Source organism: Anas platyrhynchos, chromosome 1, assembly GCF_047663525.1.
Source record: "Anas platyrhynchos isolate ZD024472 breed Pekin duck chromosome 1, IASCAAS_PekinDuck_T2T, whole genome shotgun sequence".
NCBI lineage: Eukaryota > Metazoa > Chordata > Aves > Anseriformes > Anatidae > Anas > Anas platyrhynchos.
In genome coordinates, this window is record NC_092587.1 from 171,523,728 (window position 1) to 171,541,654 (window position 17,927).

Sequence of the window (17,927 nt, forward strand, 5' to 3'; positions counted from 1 at the left end):
TTTTATTTTTAGTTAAGAGGAAAAAAATTACACAAAAGTGGAGTGTATCTATGCTTAAGACACAGAAATGGAGATTATAAACCGAAGTATAAATGCTACTGTAGGCATTTTTTCTAATCAAAACCCACTATGCTTTAATACACCACAGAACATTGCCTACATATGTGCCAAATCCTAAGAATCATAAAACTCCTGCTAAGCAAAACTATCAGTCAGCAATATCATTTTAAAAGAAGCAATTCACTCCTTTCATAGTTCTTGCTAAAATACTATTACTTACTTACTATTAAATTACTGACAATAAGAAAGGCTTACAACCCACAGGGATTATATCTATTATTTTTCCTTTAAATGTCTTCAGCCATACATAAAAGCCTTCTCTCAAAAAGATCTTCTCTCTAATCTCTTGGATAAGATAAACACAAAACTTTTCCGAGGAAAATCAATTTGCGTAACGAGAAAGAAAAATTACTACCACTGTTTCTATTTCTATTCATCATAGAAATCTAATTCATCTTTGGTAAACAAAATGAGTTGTCAGAAACAGATCTCAAGCCTAATTCCCCACATGTGCTTTTGAAAATGTGATCTCGTCAGCCTATGCAGCTTAAAGTTTTCATTTCTAACTCTGTAATTATTCTTAAATACAAATACACAATTAACAACTAACCATAAATTCACTGTTGTACCGAAAGATGAATATTTTACACATTTTAATACACATAAACTACAAAAATAACACATTTAACAAAAAGTTCTCTGATTCAACTAACCAAAGTAGTGATGTTCTGCTTGTCTTTGAGGTGCAGGTGCCTACTGATTTTATGGCTGTTCATGCTTTTTGCAGCAAATCTCGAACACAGCAACATTTCAGTAATTTGCATCCACACTAAATGGAAAAGCTATTTCACATACAAATTAAGTGCCTCTTTCAGTGTACATGCAACCTCATTAACTTTAATCAGTGTATATACCTTAGAGAAAAAATATTTCTACTGGTAAATTACAAAAAATGTCTTTTACTTATAAATTGTAGCCATACAGTCTCGGTCACAGAGATTACGGATGGCTCCAAATCAACATACCAAAGAGCACCATTCATTTCTAAAAAAGATTATATAAACTTCTGTTTCATTTAAACTTTGCTTTTGAGTTGCAAACATATTTTTCATTTGAAGAATTTCCAAGCTGTAGGAAAAGCTTCCTTGCTTCAGGTGTTCTGAATCTTTTAATGTTTCCACTATAGTACTAGTGCCAGATTAAGAGCAGGAACAGAAAACTGATTTATTATTATTATTGCTAATATTTTAAAATCAATAGCATAGGTCAAATTTCTACTCAAAGAGAAAGAGAATCCATATTGTTTGATTTACCAAATAATGGAACTCAGGTCTTCATTTGCAAATCAACAATGGTCTCATACTAGAAGGACGTCAACAGAACTCTCTTAAGATATATATTAGGAACTGCAGCAACAAGCCTGTCAACATACCCAAGTATGTTTCGGCATTGACATTTAACTGTTCATAGAATCATAGAATCATAGAATATCCTGAGTTGGAAGTTCTTTAATTTTACTTGCTTTTATGTTCCTTTTCTTTGTTTGCAGTTTTCTGGATACATTTAACAGCTAACAGCTTTAACCTTTACACCAAAAATTTAACATCAACATCTCCAAACTCAAAAAATCTGTTGACCACTTTACCTTAGACATCATACGTATCTACAATAACTGCACTTGTATATATACTTTTATATACACACACACCTACATATTTACCTATATGTACCTATATATTTTCAAATGTCAATTGGATAAATTAATGCTTAATAAATTCACTTTTTTCCTCCCAGAATTCAGCAATTCCTCTCAATACAAATTAAATATTCACCAGCTGGCTCTGTATAAGATTAGATTTTTTTTTAATGTATTTATTATTAGTTACTTGTCCTTCATCATAACTTCTACAAATTCCAAAACAGTGTGTCATTTCTTTTCAGACAGAAGCCACGCCTTGCCAAAAATTACTGGAGATACTGGTGAAAAGCAGCAGTATGCCCCTTTTAAACAGGCAATACATGAAATTCGATTAAACAAAGCACTTCTAAATCTATGGTGTAAGAAACCAGAAATCAGAAAACAGAGAAGTTTCAATAGCTCTGAAGAGTAAGCTATTTGGATCGGACCTGAAGGCTGAATTTCCCTAAATATTTAGTATATTCCGTCCATCCTGATTTTATCATACTCTCATCCTTTAAGGACATTAAGTGCCTCTATTTATTCTCTCACAATTTTAACAGCCTTTAATCAGTGAGATGGTTTTGACTGCATGCACTTCATTTTCAGTTATTGACAGAATGCTTGCTGTACACAGCCTGGCTTCTTCCAGAAAAAAAAAGGCAACTAAGAGCTTTAAACTACAAGTAGATGAAAAAACAATATAGGAAGTCCATTAATATTATCAATGGCCATTTAGAAGTTCCCAGGTAGATTACAGCTCTATTTTTTTTTCATTAGCATTGGAAACACGACTTAGGCGAGTTGGAGCTATTATATTGACATTTACTGTATACCTGTCATTTATAAAATTCTGCCATTTTTTACTAACATTTCTCATGTTTGTGTCATTAACTATTTCTGAAATTATCAAACATCTCTTAAACATTACATCTTGCCCATTCATCAGGTGTAGGGAAAAACAGGAACAAATATTGCACATTTGTAAAGAAATCTTCCAGGACAGTATTCAACAAAATAATTAGGAATCACTAAAGTAGGAAAACAGAACTAAGAAGTGTTTCCATCATTAAGTATTTTGTTTCTATTTTTTTCATGACCACCACCTTTTGTTCAGTTTTCATCTTCTTTTACTACAAGCCTATTTTTCACATTTTTTTTAAATCCAGTGAAAGTAAACAAAGCATTATTAACAGACAACAAAGACTGTATCAGAACTCAATTTGAAATCATTATATATAAATGTTGAGACTCCCTAAGTGCACTCATTCATTAGAAAACAACGGTTCATACAAAATAATACAACATTTATTTCAGCCTTCAGGGAAGTGTTATTTGATAGGGAGAAAAAAATTACAACTCCATCACAAAACTTCATGTTAAATAATGGAAGCAGACATTTTCATTTCACACTGCCTACTGAAACATCTCCAAAGCCATACACAAAATAACAAATTATCTCCTTTTATTACTCAGCTTACTGTGAGTTGTACTTTAATATTACAGCAGCCTCTAGAGACCTCAAGAGGTATGAAAAATCAACTTTTTTTCTTTTAATGCATCTGTCTGTTAAAGCTTCTGAAGTATAGAATGATTTAGACATAAACAGGCATCCTGATTCATAGACTACATTCGTGTATGGCTTCTTGAGAAGGAAAAGGAAATTAAAGTAAAAACCCAGGTTTTTTAAGAGATTATTTGTCTTCCTTCTTTCAATATTCCTTCCTTTTGTTCAGTCCCTACAGTTATTAAACGTGAAAACGAGAAAATAGTTGCTTAATATTTTAATAGCAAAAAGGTGGGGGTTTGTTTTGATTGTCAGACAAAGGGAACACAAAAACAATTGAGCATATTGCTATTACTAAACTCTAAACTGAGTGCCACACAGAATGTGTTGTTTATAAGCTCAGGAAGGAAGATTGGTGTTACCAGTTTTTCCTTTAAGTTTGAACATGAAGAAAAGCCCATTAAAGTTGCAAATGCCTTCATCAAATTAGATTTAATAAGTGGGATTTATCCCACTTAATTTCAAAATTACTAACTTCTAAACACCTAAGCCTGAAATAAACAGCTTAGATTTACTTTTTTTTTTTTTTTACCCTTGGCTTTTGACAGTCAAGAGAGAAATACAAACTACCACACTGAAATTTATTTGACCTTTTTTCAAAGGAGAGGAAAAGCACTCCGTTTTTTACTGCTGACTGCAGCAGAACTTCTAGGAGCCACCTTCTAAATGACCAAGTTAGAAAAAAGAATGCCACCAGCTCTGCCCAATATTAGTTCCAGATGCATCAATTTCAATGACTTACCCTCTACTGTTAGAGTACCCATTTTGGATTCTAAGAAATCAAACAATGTGCTTGGTGCAGACGGTCTGGCGTTTCCTAGCTCTTCTTCGTCTTCAGGTCTTATTCGGCCTCGGCCCTTTCCTTTACCTGTAAGGGTAAAAACCAGTTATTTGGGGGGTGAGGGAGGAGGAAAATAAGAAGTATCTACATTTTTTTAAATTATTATTATACTTAAATTATAAAATGTCTGTATTCCCCATCTTAAAAACCAAAAACTATCACTGACAAAACAGATGCAGGTATTTTCCATGTAGGATATTAAAATCTGTGATTTCAAATTCAAAAATTTTGAAAAGGACATAATACATAATTCTTTTCTAAGTATTATATATTTCTCAGGTTTGCAACGCATTCTAACTTGCAGGAAAACAAATATGTAAATATACCTTATATAACTACATTAGTAATGCACTGTAAACAAATTATTTTGCTCATGAACACTTTGTTTTGAAGCATTTCTTTTCAAGTTATACCTCTAGGTGGTGGTCCCTGAAGGGGTTTCTGTTTGCTACTGTTCAGAAGAAAATTTAATGCTGCCTCTAGATTGTTACTGTTATCCATAAGTGCCTGTCTTGCTGCTTCTTTGCTGAAACCCATCTCTGTTATGTGTTTTAGAGCCTTTTCATCAACCTGGAAAGATACACACATAAATTATCATAAATTACAACAGAGACTTTACAAAAACATTAGATTTGACTTTAATCTTACATTAACTGAAACGCTTTTTCACATTTCATTGGTAAACTTTTCAGATTTACATATGATATTCACAGACAAGCTCTCCTAGTTCTAAACAACCAGCTGTTAGAGATTTTTTTTTCAATGATTTCTGTTTAGTTCACTGACTTTTTGGTTCTAGTATTAGGTGGTTTCAAGCAGAAATTCCTCTTTTGTACTTTTTTCTTCACTGTACAAATTTTACGTTCTTCAATCAATGTAAAAGGAATCTCTCAAAGCAAAGCAATACTAGTATAACAACTAGACTTCAGTGAGACAGGAGATGTAACAACTCAAATAACTTTCAAAACCATATTTTACTATCCAAAAATTACTGTAACAAGCAAGACATGACTTTGCAGAGCTTGGGTAAAATCCTTATATGCTTGGCTATGTACCCTTCATCCTTCAATGATTTCATTTCTTAATTCCCAAATTTAACAATATTCTTTGATCAAATGTCTGCAGATTGAGTAACTGAATGAATAGTAATTAAAAAGGTCTTTAAAGTCCAGTGGACTAAAACATAGTATCAATGTCTAACACAGAATCATCATCCCACTTGAATTCAACTTTCAGTTGCCTAAATAACATCTTATTTTTAATAATAGAGTATAATGCTTCCTTATCTGGGTCATTCTCCAAAATTTCTCTGCATGAGAACAAGGGTCCAAGAGAGATAATTACTGGTGCTTCAATATCAGCAAGCCTGCTTCACTCTTCTCCCTCTTGCAGTTAAGTAGCTGCTTTGAGCAAGAAGAGAACTTCCAGTTTACTCTATACCTCCTCCTTTCAGTAGTAGAAATTCTGTACACAACAGCTATGTTCACCAAAGACCAGCAAAAAATGAGGACTTGCAAATACAGTACCTGCACTACCAGCTGTGGATAAAAAAAGCCTCTTGAATAGGTTACAACTTGAAACCCAAAGGAAAGACAACTTTTCAAATACAAAGAGTTTTTGTGAAAGGAGGTAATATCTGAACTATCCATTGATGTCAAAAACTTTCCCTTCAACTCCATTTACACCATACAGATCTTGTAGGTTCTCATAAAAAAAATGAAAAGGCAAAGAAAATTATAGGACATACCCTATTTGTAGTACTATTAAGAGAGAAGGGGGATTGACCTGCACAATTTACTGATTATCTACAACGAAAAAGCAGAAACTACTTCTTTGGTTCTTGTTTAGTAAATAAAGATACAGTGCCTCAGGTTTCTCATAAGGTAACACACAGATGGGAAACTAGGATAAAAGCCTTTATCCTAGTTTACTGAATTATTATCGTGAAACCTCTTTCAGTCAGTCTGCTTTCATCACTCAAACCAGAATCAATCATTCATTGTTATTGTGTGCTCGCAAATCTCTGTCCTGATTTTTTTTTTTTTTATAACAAAGACTTTTTCCATCAAACTTTCAGATTGCTGAAGTGAGCAAAATAAACTTCCATGACTGCCAATCTTATACCCAATTAATTCAATGCAGTGAATCGAAAGAACTCTTCTCATTTAGCATAAAGTTATGAAATACACTGGAATGTGATATTTTAAATTAGGAGAAAGAGTTCAGGTTCTCCAATGGTAACCCACTTTATTCAAAATATAACATTATCTGTGACTACGTCAGCATGACATGTCACTAGAGAAGTATTTCTACTTTGGTATTTTAAATATCACAAGTACCATGTACTTTTCTCAATGTCGAATGAATTCTTAAAATAAATATTAAATTAATTCAGAAGAAAATCTACACTAAAATATCATTTGATATGTTGAAATCAACGGATGGAAGTCTTCCTGCCTAAAACGAATTGATAAATGTTGACATGCGAAACTGTTGAGCTTATTTCAAGAAAATAAAACTAGACTGCAACGATCTATACCACACATAGTATAGCTCTTCTTTTGTGAGGTTTTAATTTTACTGGATAATAGGATAATAACACTTTACAAAAATCACATTGAACCTCATACCCGTCTGAGTAAGGTACAAAAGCACACTTCTAAACTTCTTGTTCTAAACAAACTTCAAAATAAATTCAAATGAAAGCCCTTTTAAAAAGGGTCTTTTATTTTTTTGTTAGCTTTGTTTTTTAATGGTATGCATTTATTAAATCTTACACCTTACCAGTTCTCTGTAGACTCCTTCATTTTTTCCCTCAGGTTTCGTTATCTTCTCTTTCTGGAACAGCTCCCTGTTTCGATTCCCTCCAGCATTCACACTCAGATTACTTCTGCTACTACCACCACCTCCTCCAAATGTCTTGGTCTTTAGATAAGCAAAAAAATAACAATTCAGTAAACTGAACTTATGAAAATATGCCTTAATATTTAGCTAGTACAAGAACTGCAGTAAATTTGAAGCTGCTGTATTTTTTATGCTTATGCTTTGCATCAACAAATAAAGCACTTAGACACACAAAGAAATGATGAATTTATTAAGTAGGACTTCAACTTTTTTCCTCTTTTGACCAAATGAGGCTGTAAAACATGCATATAATTCTAGTTTTTATGAGTTACCAAACAAATCATAATTTCCATTTCCTAAAATGGAAAACCAACAGGGGGCATAAAAAACTGACACATTAGAACAAAACTTCCTAGCTGTTTTACCAGGCTGAATAGAAAGAATCATGGGGTTTTCAGAAATGAAAAAAGCAAATGAGTATTAGTAACCTCTATTGCCTACTTTGATCTTGTTAGCTGAATAGCAAAAATCACCTATTTTAATAGGGCTATCAAATCAAAATTATAGCTACGATAAAACATTAGGACGCATTTATTATCTTTATTCAAATAAAAATATACTCAACAATCCAAAAGGACTCTCTGTTTTTGAGTCATATTTTCAAGAAAATACATAAACAGAATTTTAAGAAGGCAAACATCAGAAAGTATTTGTCAGTTAAGAGAGTTAAACTAACAAGAAAAGATCAACTACAGGAAGTAAAATGCTGCAACACATGCATTCTAACCTCCTTGCTCTTTGCTACTTCTGCAATGGCAGCTGTTCTCTGCTTTTCAAATTCATCGTTGTCAGCAGCAGGTTTTACAGTATTTGTCATTTGCAGAGTCTTTCTGCGATCAAGATCTCTACTGTCGACTTGCACATGAGACACACATTTCTGGTAACACAAAATAAAGATTTAATTAACTCTTCTGTCTACTTTAATTTGCAGAAAAAGAAAAACAACAACGTATTGGTAGCACAGCTTTAAATAATACAATCACATACATGTACACTGAGTACTAGCTACAGCTATAGCCTTTGCTGCAAAGAACTCTGGTCCACCAGAGATGCCAAAAAGAATCACTTGTACACTTCCATCTTATTTCACGATGTAACTAATATGATTCTCGTAAATACCTTTGTCATTTAAGAGTATAGACTGGTGCCTTCAAGACATTGCAGGAAAAATCAGAGGTCCCATACAACAAAATTTTAAGTTTGCAATCGAGAGAAAAATATTAAATATAAATTGGCACAATGAAATGACAAGATCAAAACCTATGCCCTCCCACCCACCGCCTCCTCTTTAAACAAAGTCATTTTTTAGTATCCAGATCATCAAGATGTAAATGTGCATTGATAGCCTATATTCAAACGGAACTACCTCTTCCTAGATACCAGATTTTTTATGAATTGTTTTATGAACTATCATGGCTATAATTTGTAGGTTACAGCTGAATGACAAAGAAATATACTATACCTGCCCAAACGGCACAAAAGGGGGAGGGCCACCTTCCGTTCCAATATTGCTCCTATTGTGTTTTGCTAAACTCTGTAAAAGAAAATTGTTGCGTCAATCACGGAAACAACACTGTGCCAGCTGGACACTTCATGTGGCCTTAAGAAGAGTACACGTGTTAAATTGATTAGCAGTTCTTCAGATCAAAAAAAAAAAAAAGAACACACATAACAGTAAGCATAATCATTATTAATATTTATGGAATAGAAATGCTCTAAATAGCTAGTCAGTAATTGGTAATCTAGACCTGCAAAATACAAGCATTCTCAAATAATATAAATAACTAGTCAACAACAGAAATGAAATGGATTTGTAAGATACTGCTTTAAAATATCTGCTCATAGTCAATGTGTTGTTTCTTTCTTTACAAATCCTGACAACAGCAACAACCTACACAAGGATGAAATTCATTAGAACTGACACAATGGTATGTGCTAGTTATTTCATACTAAACAGATACATTTGGGTCAGAACTGGATTAAGGGAAGATAGGCCCTTAACAATGATTAAGATGCTTTAAAAAAATATATATACATTTTTGCATAATGCATTTATCTTCTTCGTTTCTTATTGCCCTTTTTGTTGTTATTGTTGGCTTTTTTTGTGTGTTAAAACACGGGGATAGTCATGTATGGTTACATACATCACTGTAATATATATTTTAAACTTAAGCCTGTATTATAACCTATAACCCTGAGTTACTTACATGTATTTATTAGAATTACTTATATGCATTTATTATCCTGATGTAAAATTGATTTATCTCCATCACAAAACTGCAGTATAAACGTGTATATGTTTTAAGCCATTATACTAGCATATATTATCAAGGAATTTCAAAAGATACCTAAGATATTAATTCAGCTAAAGTTTTACTAAGCCAAGGCTTTTGGCCCACTCTTGAAATTACCCACTTTTATTCCATAAGCAAAGAACATTTTCAAAGTCATCTATGATCATTAAACATATCCAAGGGTAAAAATAAAATAAGTAAACAAACAAACTTTTCTTCACGCCCTACAGCAAAAAAAGTTGATACAATATTCAATAAATTATTCAAAACAAACCACTTGCAAGTGCAAAAATCATAAATTTTTGCTGCTTTAGCACCAGTTCACTTAAAAGTACCTTCTTCAAATTATGAGCTAAGCAAGGGGTGATCACTGGAGCACACCAGTACATTCCTGCTGCTGCTAACTAAAGTCGCCCAGTACATTTCATGGGCAAGCTGGTTCCTCGGGGAGGTATTCTAGGTGAAGGGTAAAAAACGCCTCTATAGCCAAGCTTGGTACTTCACTACATGGCATTTCATGCATGATTCATTTCACCCAACTTTTCACAGCATCTACAGCATAAATGTCTCTATCTGAGTCAGTGACATCAGGTTCCTTTTAGAGACAAAGGCAAACAAGGACTGCTAAGGGAATATGTCACCCCTCGGATACCTGACGCCTTAAAACCTGCCTGTTCTTCCCTACTGACTGTAAAATGACTTTAGGGTGACTAAATCCAATAGGTATCTTACATTACAGACATCATCTGAGGTTAGCATCACGCATGCTGCCCTTACAACATGAGGCACTGAAGTCTGGCTCTGTAGAAACTATTCTAATCCCTGAAGCCACTGGTGCTAAAACAATACCAAAGAAGAAAAAAAAATACTACCACAAATGAGGTTTAAACAACCTAATTACCCCCAGAACACTGAGAACACTGTGAAGGAATGATTATTTGGAATTCTCATCTAAAGAAGTCCGTGGAGCATTGTCTTGTATTTCTAAATAATCAAGAAAAAAGATTACATGGTAACATTTTCATTTACTCCTTCCTTATATATTTACTGCCACTTAAATGGTGACACTTAAAAAAAAATGGAAGAAATTTAAAGGCAATAATTACCTTACAACAAATTTTATTGCTACAAAGAATACAACACTTATTCCACTTGAACTGCATTTGTTGTGTGATGACACTGCATTCATTCTGTATACACAGTATTTGTAGTACAAGTCTGTTACTACTAAAGTCTGATTCCTCCCCAAAGCAATTTCAAATATCATCCTGAAAAGCAATTTCAAATATCATCCTGAATGGAACAAAACGGTAATGCAACTCTAAGCCAACAGGCAGGTATCAGGGCAATAATTTAATACTGGACAAATAATTTTAATCCCAAAGCTTTGTAAAATTATTTAACTTAATAACACTAACTTTTAAAGCAAGTATAAACAAACTTATTTATTTCATCTTCTATACAAGAAGCCCAATTAACACTCCTCAGATATCATAGTGGAGAAACAGAAATTGACTTGAAAAAAATTGAAACAGTCGCACAAATACAAGTTTTCTGTCTTTTTATGCAAACACTGTTCAGTATTTCATTTAATCCTGACTGGCACGATTAGACAAGGAGTGGCAATGTCCTTGCTCGAATATCTTTGAGAGCTGACAGTCTTACTTACTGTCAACCATTCCGTTTTGTAAAGCTTTCTGAATGGGAAAACATTAAGTTCATGGGGAAAGTGCTACCAAAGTAGCATCTGACTTCTATAGACTTGTTTCAGCCCTATCTGTCTAGTTGTCAGCCCGGATATAGACATGGAACTATGACTTGCAGTGGCCATGGTTCACCTGTCCAAACTGATTTCTTGTTCCCTGCAGCTTTGCAGCTGACATGGTCACATTCTTGCTGCAAACTTGACCATGTGCTGTGAGCTGTTCAGGGACGAGAAGAAATTGAAAGTCCAGCAAACTCTCTGGAGCTTCCTGGAGAAACGGACATGGAGGTGCTCGTCTCTGCCCCCACGTAACCAAGGATAGGATGCAAGGAAACTACATAAAGCTTTGCCAGGGGAGGTTCAAACTGGGCATTAGGAAAAATTCCTTTACTAAGAGGATGGTTAAACACTGGAACAGGCTTCCTAGAGAGGTGTTCAACGCCCCATGCCTGTCAGAGTGAAAATGCCCTCACTGCCATGCTCTAACTTCTGGTTAGTCCTGAAGGGGTCAGGTGGGTGGACTGGGTCTTTGTAGGGCCCTTCCAACTGACCTGTTCTCTTCTATTCAAACTGCAAAATGGAACCAGAGAACTGAGGGAACAGCAATAGCAATAATTAAATCCCTATAATGTATCTAATAGAAAATCAGTGAAAACAAATTCTTTTAAACATATCACATAAAGTCAACCTAAGCGGCTAACAAGTGCTGAAAGTTACCCTTACCAGCACTACGGTTATAAAAAGGTTTGCTTTATTGTAAGCAGTTGTTGTTCTGTAGTTATTTCTTGACATTGACTTCGAAAACTAATTAGTATTTACAGAACAATGTTTCTTTGTTGAAACACAGGTAGAATAAACACAAGAACCGACTTGCCAAAACTCACTAGTAAAACAAACATGAAAACAGATTGTTCAAAGTATCACTAATAAAGCTAGCTGATTCTGTAAAGCCTTCTCTTTCCAACTAATTGATATTCTTAAGAACATGTAAGATGTTTGTGTCCCTTTTTTCAACCTTGTAGCTTAATGCTTTTATTTGGAAAGAAAACTTACAAGTTTTATAGTAATATGAAAAAAATGATAATATGGGATGGTTCTGTTTCTGGTCCCAGAACCCTTTTTTTAATCAAGCAGGCAATTTCATTTAAATTCAGGATTATTAATTTTTTTTTTTTAATATTGTCAATGATAAAAGCATGAAAAGAATGCCAAGCACTCTCCCCATTCTGGTTGATTTTGTATCTCATGTTCAAATTCATTTTGGCCCAGTTCGCTTGTATCTATAAAATGCAAACCAACATCAAAGAAGGCTAGCCAAAACAATAAACAACTGTGCCAAACGTAGCATCAGCAACAACAAAGGTACCTTACAGTGAAACGGTCATTAGAAGAAGCTTCTCTTTGTTTTATATACATGGACATAATATAGGTGTGTGTCTCTTTGTAGTAGTAGTATAAGTAGTAGTAGATGCAGTAAGATTTTGGGGCTATTTGTAGCAGGGTCACAATTTCTTGTCCTAAGCACTTCCACTTATTTATGGGGAAGTCCACGTAAGTTTCCTGCAGCAACCATGCTAAAACAAATGAAAAAGAACTTACAAGTAGTTGTAGTTTGCTGAAGGACTTTAAAGCCTCCAATTCATGTAATCATAGTTTTACCTAAAGCACTGATGAAATCTTCAACGTAAGCTACTAACTTCAGTACTTTCTGTAAAACTACTTCTTTTTGTTGCCCCAAAAAATTACAATTACAATCTACAGATTGTACAAGGCATCATTCTTTAACATTTTCATACCATAAACCACTGTTCTGGTCTCATAATGGGAAGTGACCAACCATTAGGGAAGTAACCAGACAGTCTAGCAGACAACGCCAAGTTGGGTGGGAGCGTTGATCTGCTCAAGGGTAGGAGAAATCTACAGAGGGATCTGGATAGACTGGAACAATGCACCACAGCCAACTGTATGAGGTTCAACAAGGCAAAGTGCCAGGTCCTGCACCTGGGGCACAACAACCCCATGCAATGCTACTGGCTGAGGGAAGAGTGTCTGGAAAGCTGCCCAGCAAAAAGGGACCTGGGGGTATTGGTTGACAGCCAATCACAGAATGGTTTGTGTTGGAAGGGACCTTACACATATTCCAGCCCTCCTGACATGGGCAGAGACACCTCCCACTAGATCAGCTCGCCCAGGGCTCCATCCAACCTGGCCTCAAACATTTCCAGGGATGGGACATCCACAGCTTCCCTGGGCAACCTGTGCCAGTGCCTCAGCATCCTCAAAGTGAAGAAAGCCAGATGAATATGAGCCAGCATCGTGCTCAGGTGGCCAAGAAGGCCAACAGCATCCTGGCTTCTATCAGTGTGGCAAGCAAGAGTAGGGAAGTGATTGTCCCTTTGTACTCAGCTCCGGTGAGGCCACATCTCAAATAATGTGTTCAGATTTGGGCCCTTCACTACAGGGAAGACATTGAGGTGCAGGAGTATGTCCAGAGAAGGGTAACAAAGCTAATGAATGGTCTACAGGACAAGTGTTATGAGGAGCAGCTGAGGGTGCAGGGGCTGTTTAGCTTGGAGAAAAGATGACTCAGGGGAGACCTCATTAATCCCTACAACTACCTCAAAGGAGTTTGTAGTGGGTTGGGGGTTGGTCTCTTCTCACAAGCAACAAGAGATGAGATGAAGGGAAATGGCTTCAAGTTGCGCTAGGGAAGGTTTAGGTTGAAAACTAGGAAAAATTTCTTCACTGAAGGGGCTCTGGGGCATTTTAACAGGCTGCTCAGTAAAGTAGTTGAATCACCATTCCTGGAGTTAGTTAGAAGACACGTAGATGTGATGCTCAGGGACATGGTATAGTCGTAGACTTGGCAGTGCTAGGTTAAAGGTTGGACTAGGTGATCATTGTGTTTTTTTCCAACCTACATGATTCTATGATTACTGCACTGAAATACATTCAATATGGTTGACAAATGTTTTCTGTCCCTGCAGATTAAAAAAGGAATCAGTTGCCATGCAAAAATAACTTTTCATTTAATTTGAAACAATATATTGATCTATTTACACATACTTGGCTTCATCCTTAAAAATATTTGGACAGTAAAGTTCTAAAAGCTTCTTGTGGAAAAGTTCACAGCTGACACATTACATTTAATGACAAAGCATAATTTGCATCTGGTAAAACAAGCATTTCCAGTGGTGTTACCTCACCCTTTGCAATTCCCACTTTTCTATAAGATGCTCCACTTCACCTCCGAGAACTGCAGTGTTACTGTCATCCAACAACAAGAATCCATTTCTCACTTCAACAATTCCTGAAAGCTTAATTTTTGTTCCAGGTGGAGTGTTCAAGCTACAAGCAGAAACAAAACCAAGTATTTCACATATGTTTATTAATATTTTGCCACCAAAAAGAACGCACACAAAACTATTCCTATTATACTTTCAACATTTTCATATTTCATAATAAATGATTAGCATCAAAAACCTTTGCAATAACTCCTTCAACAGGCACAGTAGTTTTCAATAGCTTTTTTGGAACACTTCCCATTCATTACACAAAGATGCCATATTGCAAATTAGATTCTAACAGAGATGAATGTTTGCAAATTGTCTGGTTGGTTAAAATCCAATTTAACAGTACCAAGCTAAGGATGTGATTTGTCTAGACTAACAGAAGATGTCTCAAAGTCAGTTGTCTAAGAATAAGTTCCTCATCCTAAGACTCATTTATAGTTAATAAACGGAAGATTTCCAGATGGTTAATCATCTCGTTTGTTTTAGACATTTAACTTAGGAGAAAACTAGGAACAGTTGAGAAAGATGCCTTCTATACATTGCTAACAGCCACAACTGTTCCAGAATATAAAAACCATGCACCTTGTGGTGCTTCTTCACTCATTACTCCATGATTTAAAAGCAGATGGATGCTCTCTGTGGTCAACTCCCACAAGAAGGTACCTATCTTCTTTTCATTTGAATCTACCCTATAAAAAAAACAGCAGATGCATAAAAGTATCATGCATCTCCAACTCCTAATTGAAAGATGTGGCAAGCAGCACAATCTGGAAATGATTATTTTTACAGTAAGAAACAAAAGAGGACAGTGCGTTATAACCTTTCGAGTAAGAGATAATAACCTCTTCAAAATATGCTAAAGCTGTCATTGCAGTCACAGAACCATACCACATGGTAAGGAACGCTCACAGAGATGTCAGACAATTTTAGCATTAGTAACTTAAACCTCTGCACTATTAATGGACTTTCTATATTGTTCTGACAGAAGCAAAGAAAGTAAGATCAGAAAAAAAAAAACAGACAAGAAATAAAACAAGAACTTCTGTCACTACTACAGAAAGTGATGAGTTGTGACACTGGAGACTTCATCTAAGAACTTTTAAATTATGTCTTTTACTGGCTGTTGGTCTTGTGTGTATTGTTTGCTCTAGAATCTAATGCAGGACTCTGTTTGCCTTCCTTTTCTGCGCTTTTTATACTCACATTGGAATATGATATTCCAAGTTGTGAGGGCTCAAGCTAAAATTAAAATATCATCAAGTACTCTACTTTTAGATCATCTTCACTCTGAACTGCAAGCTGTTTCCTACTCAGAATGAGCAGCATAACAATCAAAGACAACATTTGAAAATGAAGTACAAAAGGTCTACACATCTAGCAGAGACAGAGGAAGAAGATGCTTTTTAAATAGAAAGTAATCTGGAATGAAGAGCAAAGCATACCATAACTCCAGATCTTTTTCAATATCTTAATGACTACAAACACAAGAAATCCCCATGTTCAGCAGCAATTAGCTCTTTTGTCCTTCATTTTTAACTAAAGAAAAAATGACTAATTCGGTACAAGTTATAGCCTTGTCCATGGTAAAGCAGCACTAATTGCATGAGGTTAGGTGCGTCAGGACTGTGACATTCTCGTTACCAAGTCAGACAAAAAACCTGCAAAAATAATTGAGATTTGTCTCAAGTTAGCACACACTCATAAGCCTGCTTGCCTTGTTAAGTCTGACTCAACAGATGGGTGCAAAAATCCTCTTCAGCACAAAGAGCATTGTAAATTACATTCATATACACTTCTGCATGCTACTTTAAAGTTCTCCTGTATTTCCAAAATCTGAGATGGAAATGAGAACAAACCAAAAAGCCAAGTTGCCCACCTTATTTTTGACATACTACTGTATTCTATAGCTGTGCAGCTTGTGTGTCCATCAGTCATCTGTAAACGTAACATTCTGGGAGCAGCCTGAGACTCTTCATTATCCTTTGGTGCAGCAACATTGCGTATTTTCTGTATTTGCAGAACACATGGACCTTCCAGCTATTTATGCAAAACAGAAAAGACAAAAATGTTAACACCTTGAAGCAAGCACACTGTAATATCTAGACACACTAACAGATGCCCCCAGGCAAAGCAAAGTGTAATGTAATTAGGCAGTTACATTCAATTTCTATCACTCACATACAGTATGTTCTAAAACACGACAAAAATGGCTTTTTCAGAGAAACAGTTGTAATGATGCTTCATACATTTCTACAATATCAATTATAGAAAAGAAGTGAAAGATTTGGAGCAAGTGTACAAACCAAAAAACCAAGACTTCAAATACAGTATTTGTGGTGGAGGATTTCTCAAAAGCTGTAGAGGTTATGTTCATTTGGAATCTACTTAAACTTGAAGCTTTTGTATCGTTTCTTTCAATAAGTGAATATTTGAAAATGATAGTATAAACAACAGTATTTTCACTTATTTCTGTCCAAATCTTATTTCTGACAGTAACAGTTAAATGACCAATCCTGTTTCTCATATGAATGGAGCTTTCTTTCCCCTTGATTTCAACAGAAGCACAACTGGATAATTTAATGTATGATAGGAAAACAAGTCCCCCTCTATCAACTAACTTCAAAAAAGAAGACACAAACAGATAATGATTAATATTTTTCCCTGATAGAATTTTTGTACAGAAAGATTATTTCTATAGTAGTGAATGATACACTGCCACACTCATAAATTGCTTAAACTCATTAAGCCTGGCTTATCATAAATTAAAACTTTAAAAAAAAAAATAAATAAATACGAAATGTTTCCAAAGTACAAATGAAGAAGCGTTAGTTATATGAGAAGCACTCCTAAGTGACCACAACTAGATCTGGTACTCAGCTGAACAGTATCTTTATTATGATTGCAATTTCTCTCATAAATGTTAAGTAAATTTTAGTTCTGGGCACGTGTTTTTGTTTTTAAATAACTGTTTGATAGACCCCTTACAATTCTGGAGCACAAAGAAATTAGAGCTAGGCTAACTATGAATATATATGCAAATAGATTCAGGTTTTCTTATACACTATATCAAGCATGCATTACAATAAAGCACAGCTGCACATTTGACGAGCTTAGACAATAGCGTCTGCTTCTCTAATGATTAAAATTACATGTTACTTCAAAGAAACAGGTGCAGAAGAAGAACAGAAGAATGGTACTCTTAAGTAACTATGCTATATTGACAACCTATTTGTTTATACGGACTTAATCAGCTTCTTAGAGCTTCCCTGTCACAATTCAGCTCAGTTTCCCTCTCACCACATAAAACGATCATGTAGTGATGGCAGAAGTCCATCTTCCTGCAGAAGGAGGACTACCATCACAAAATTCCAGGTAAATCCAGAAAACCTATGCCAGTAGTTTTTGCATGGACTACTTCAAAGAATCACTGTAACCCACCATATAAAAATCCTCTTAACTTGGCCAAGTTACAAAGACACGTGAAAGCAACGTTAGTATTTAAGTTTCCAAGTAGCTGTTCTCACTGAGCACAATGAAGAGTCACATCAAAACCAGTAATAGCAAGTTTTTACATTCAAGAGAGTT

At 35.0% G+C, this 17,927-nt stretch overlaps 1 protein-coding gene across 2 annotated transcripts in view; it reads right to left on the reverse strand.

The window, feature by feature from the left end:
* Positions 1-17,927, reverse strand: part of TDRD3 (tudor domain containing 3) — a 104,312-nt gene that overhangs the window by 33,538 nt on the left and 52,847 nt on the right. For both annotated transcript variants that reach the window (XM_027472689.3, XM_027472692.3), the window contains exons 4-10: positions 16,219-16,379; positions 14,256-14,397; positions 8,513-8,584; positions 7,778-7,927; positions 6,931-7,071; positions 4,560-4,716; positions 4,048-4,173 (exon numbers count right to left, since the gene is read on the reverse strand). In XM_027472689.3, coding sequence (XP_027328490.1) covers positions 4,048-4,173; positions 4,560-4,716; positions 6,931-7,071; positions 7,778-7,927; positions 8,513-8,584; positions 14,256-14,397; positions 16,219-16,379 — 949 coding nt within the window. The remainder of the gene's footprint in view (positions 1-4,047; positions 4,174-4,559; positions 4,717-6,930; positions 7,072-7,777; positions 7,928-8,512; positions 8,585-14,255; positions 14,398-16,218; positions 16,380-17,927) is intronic.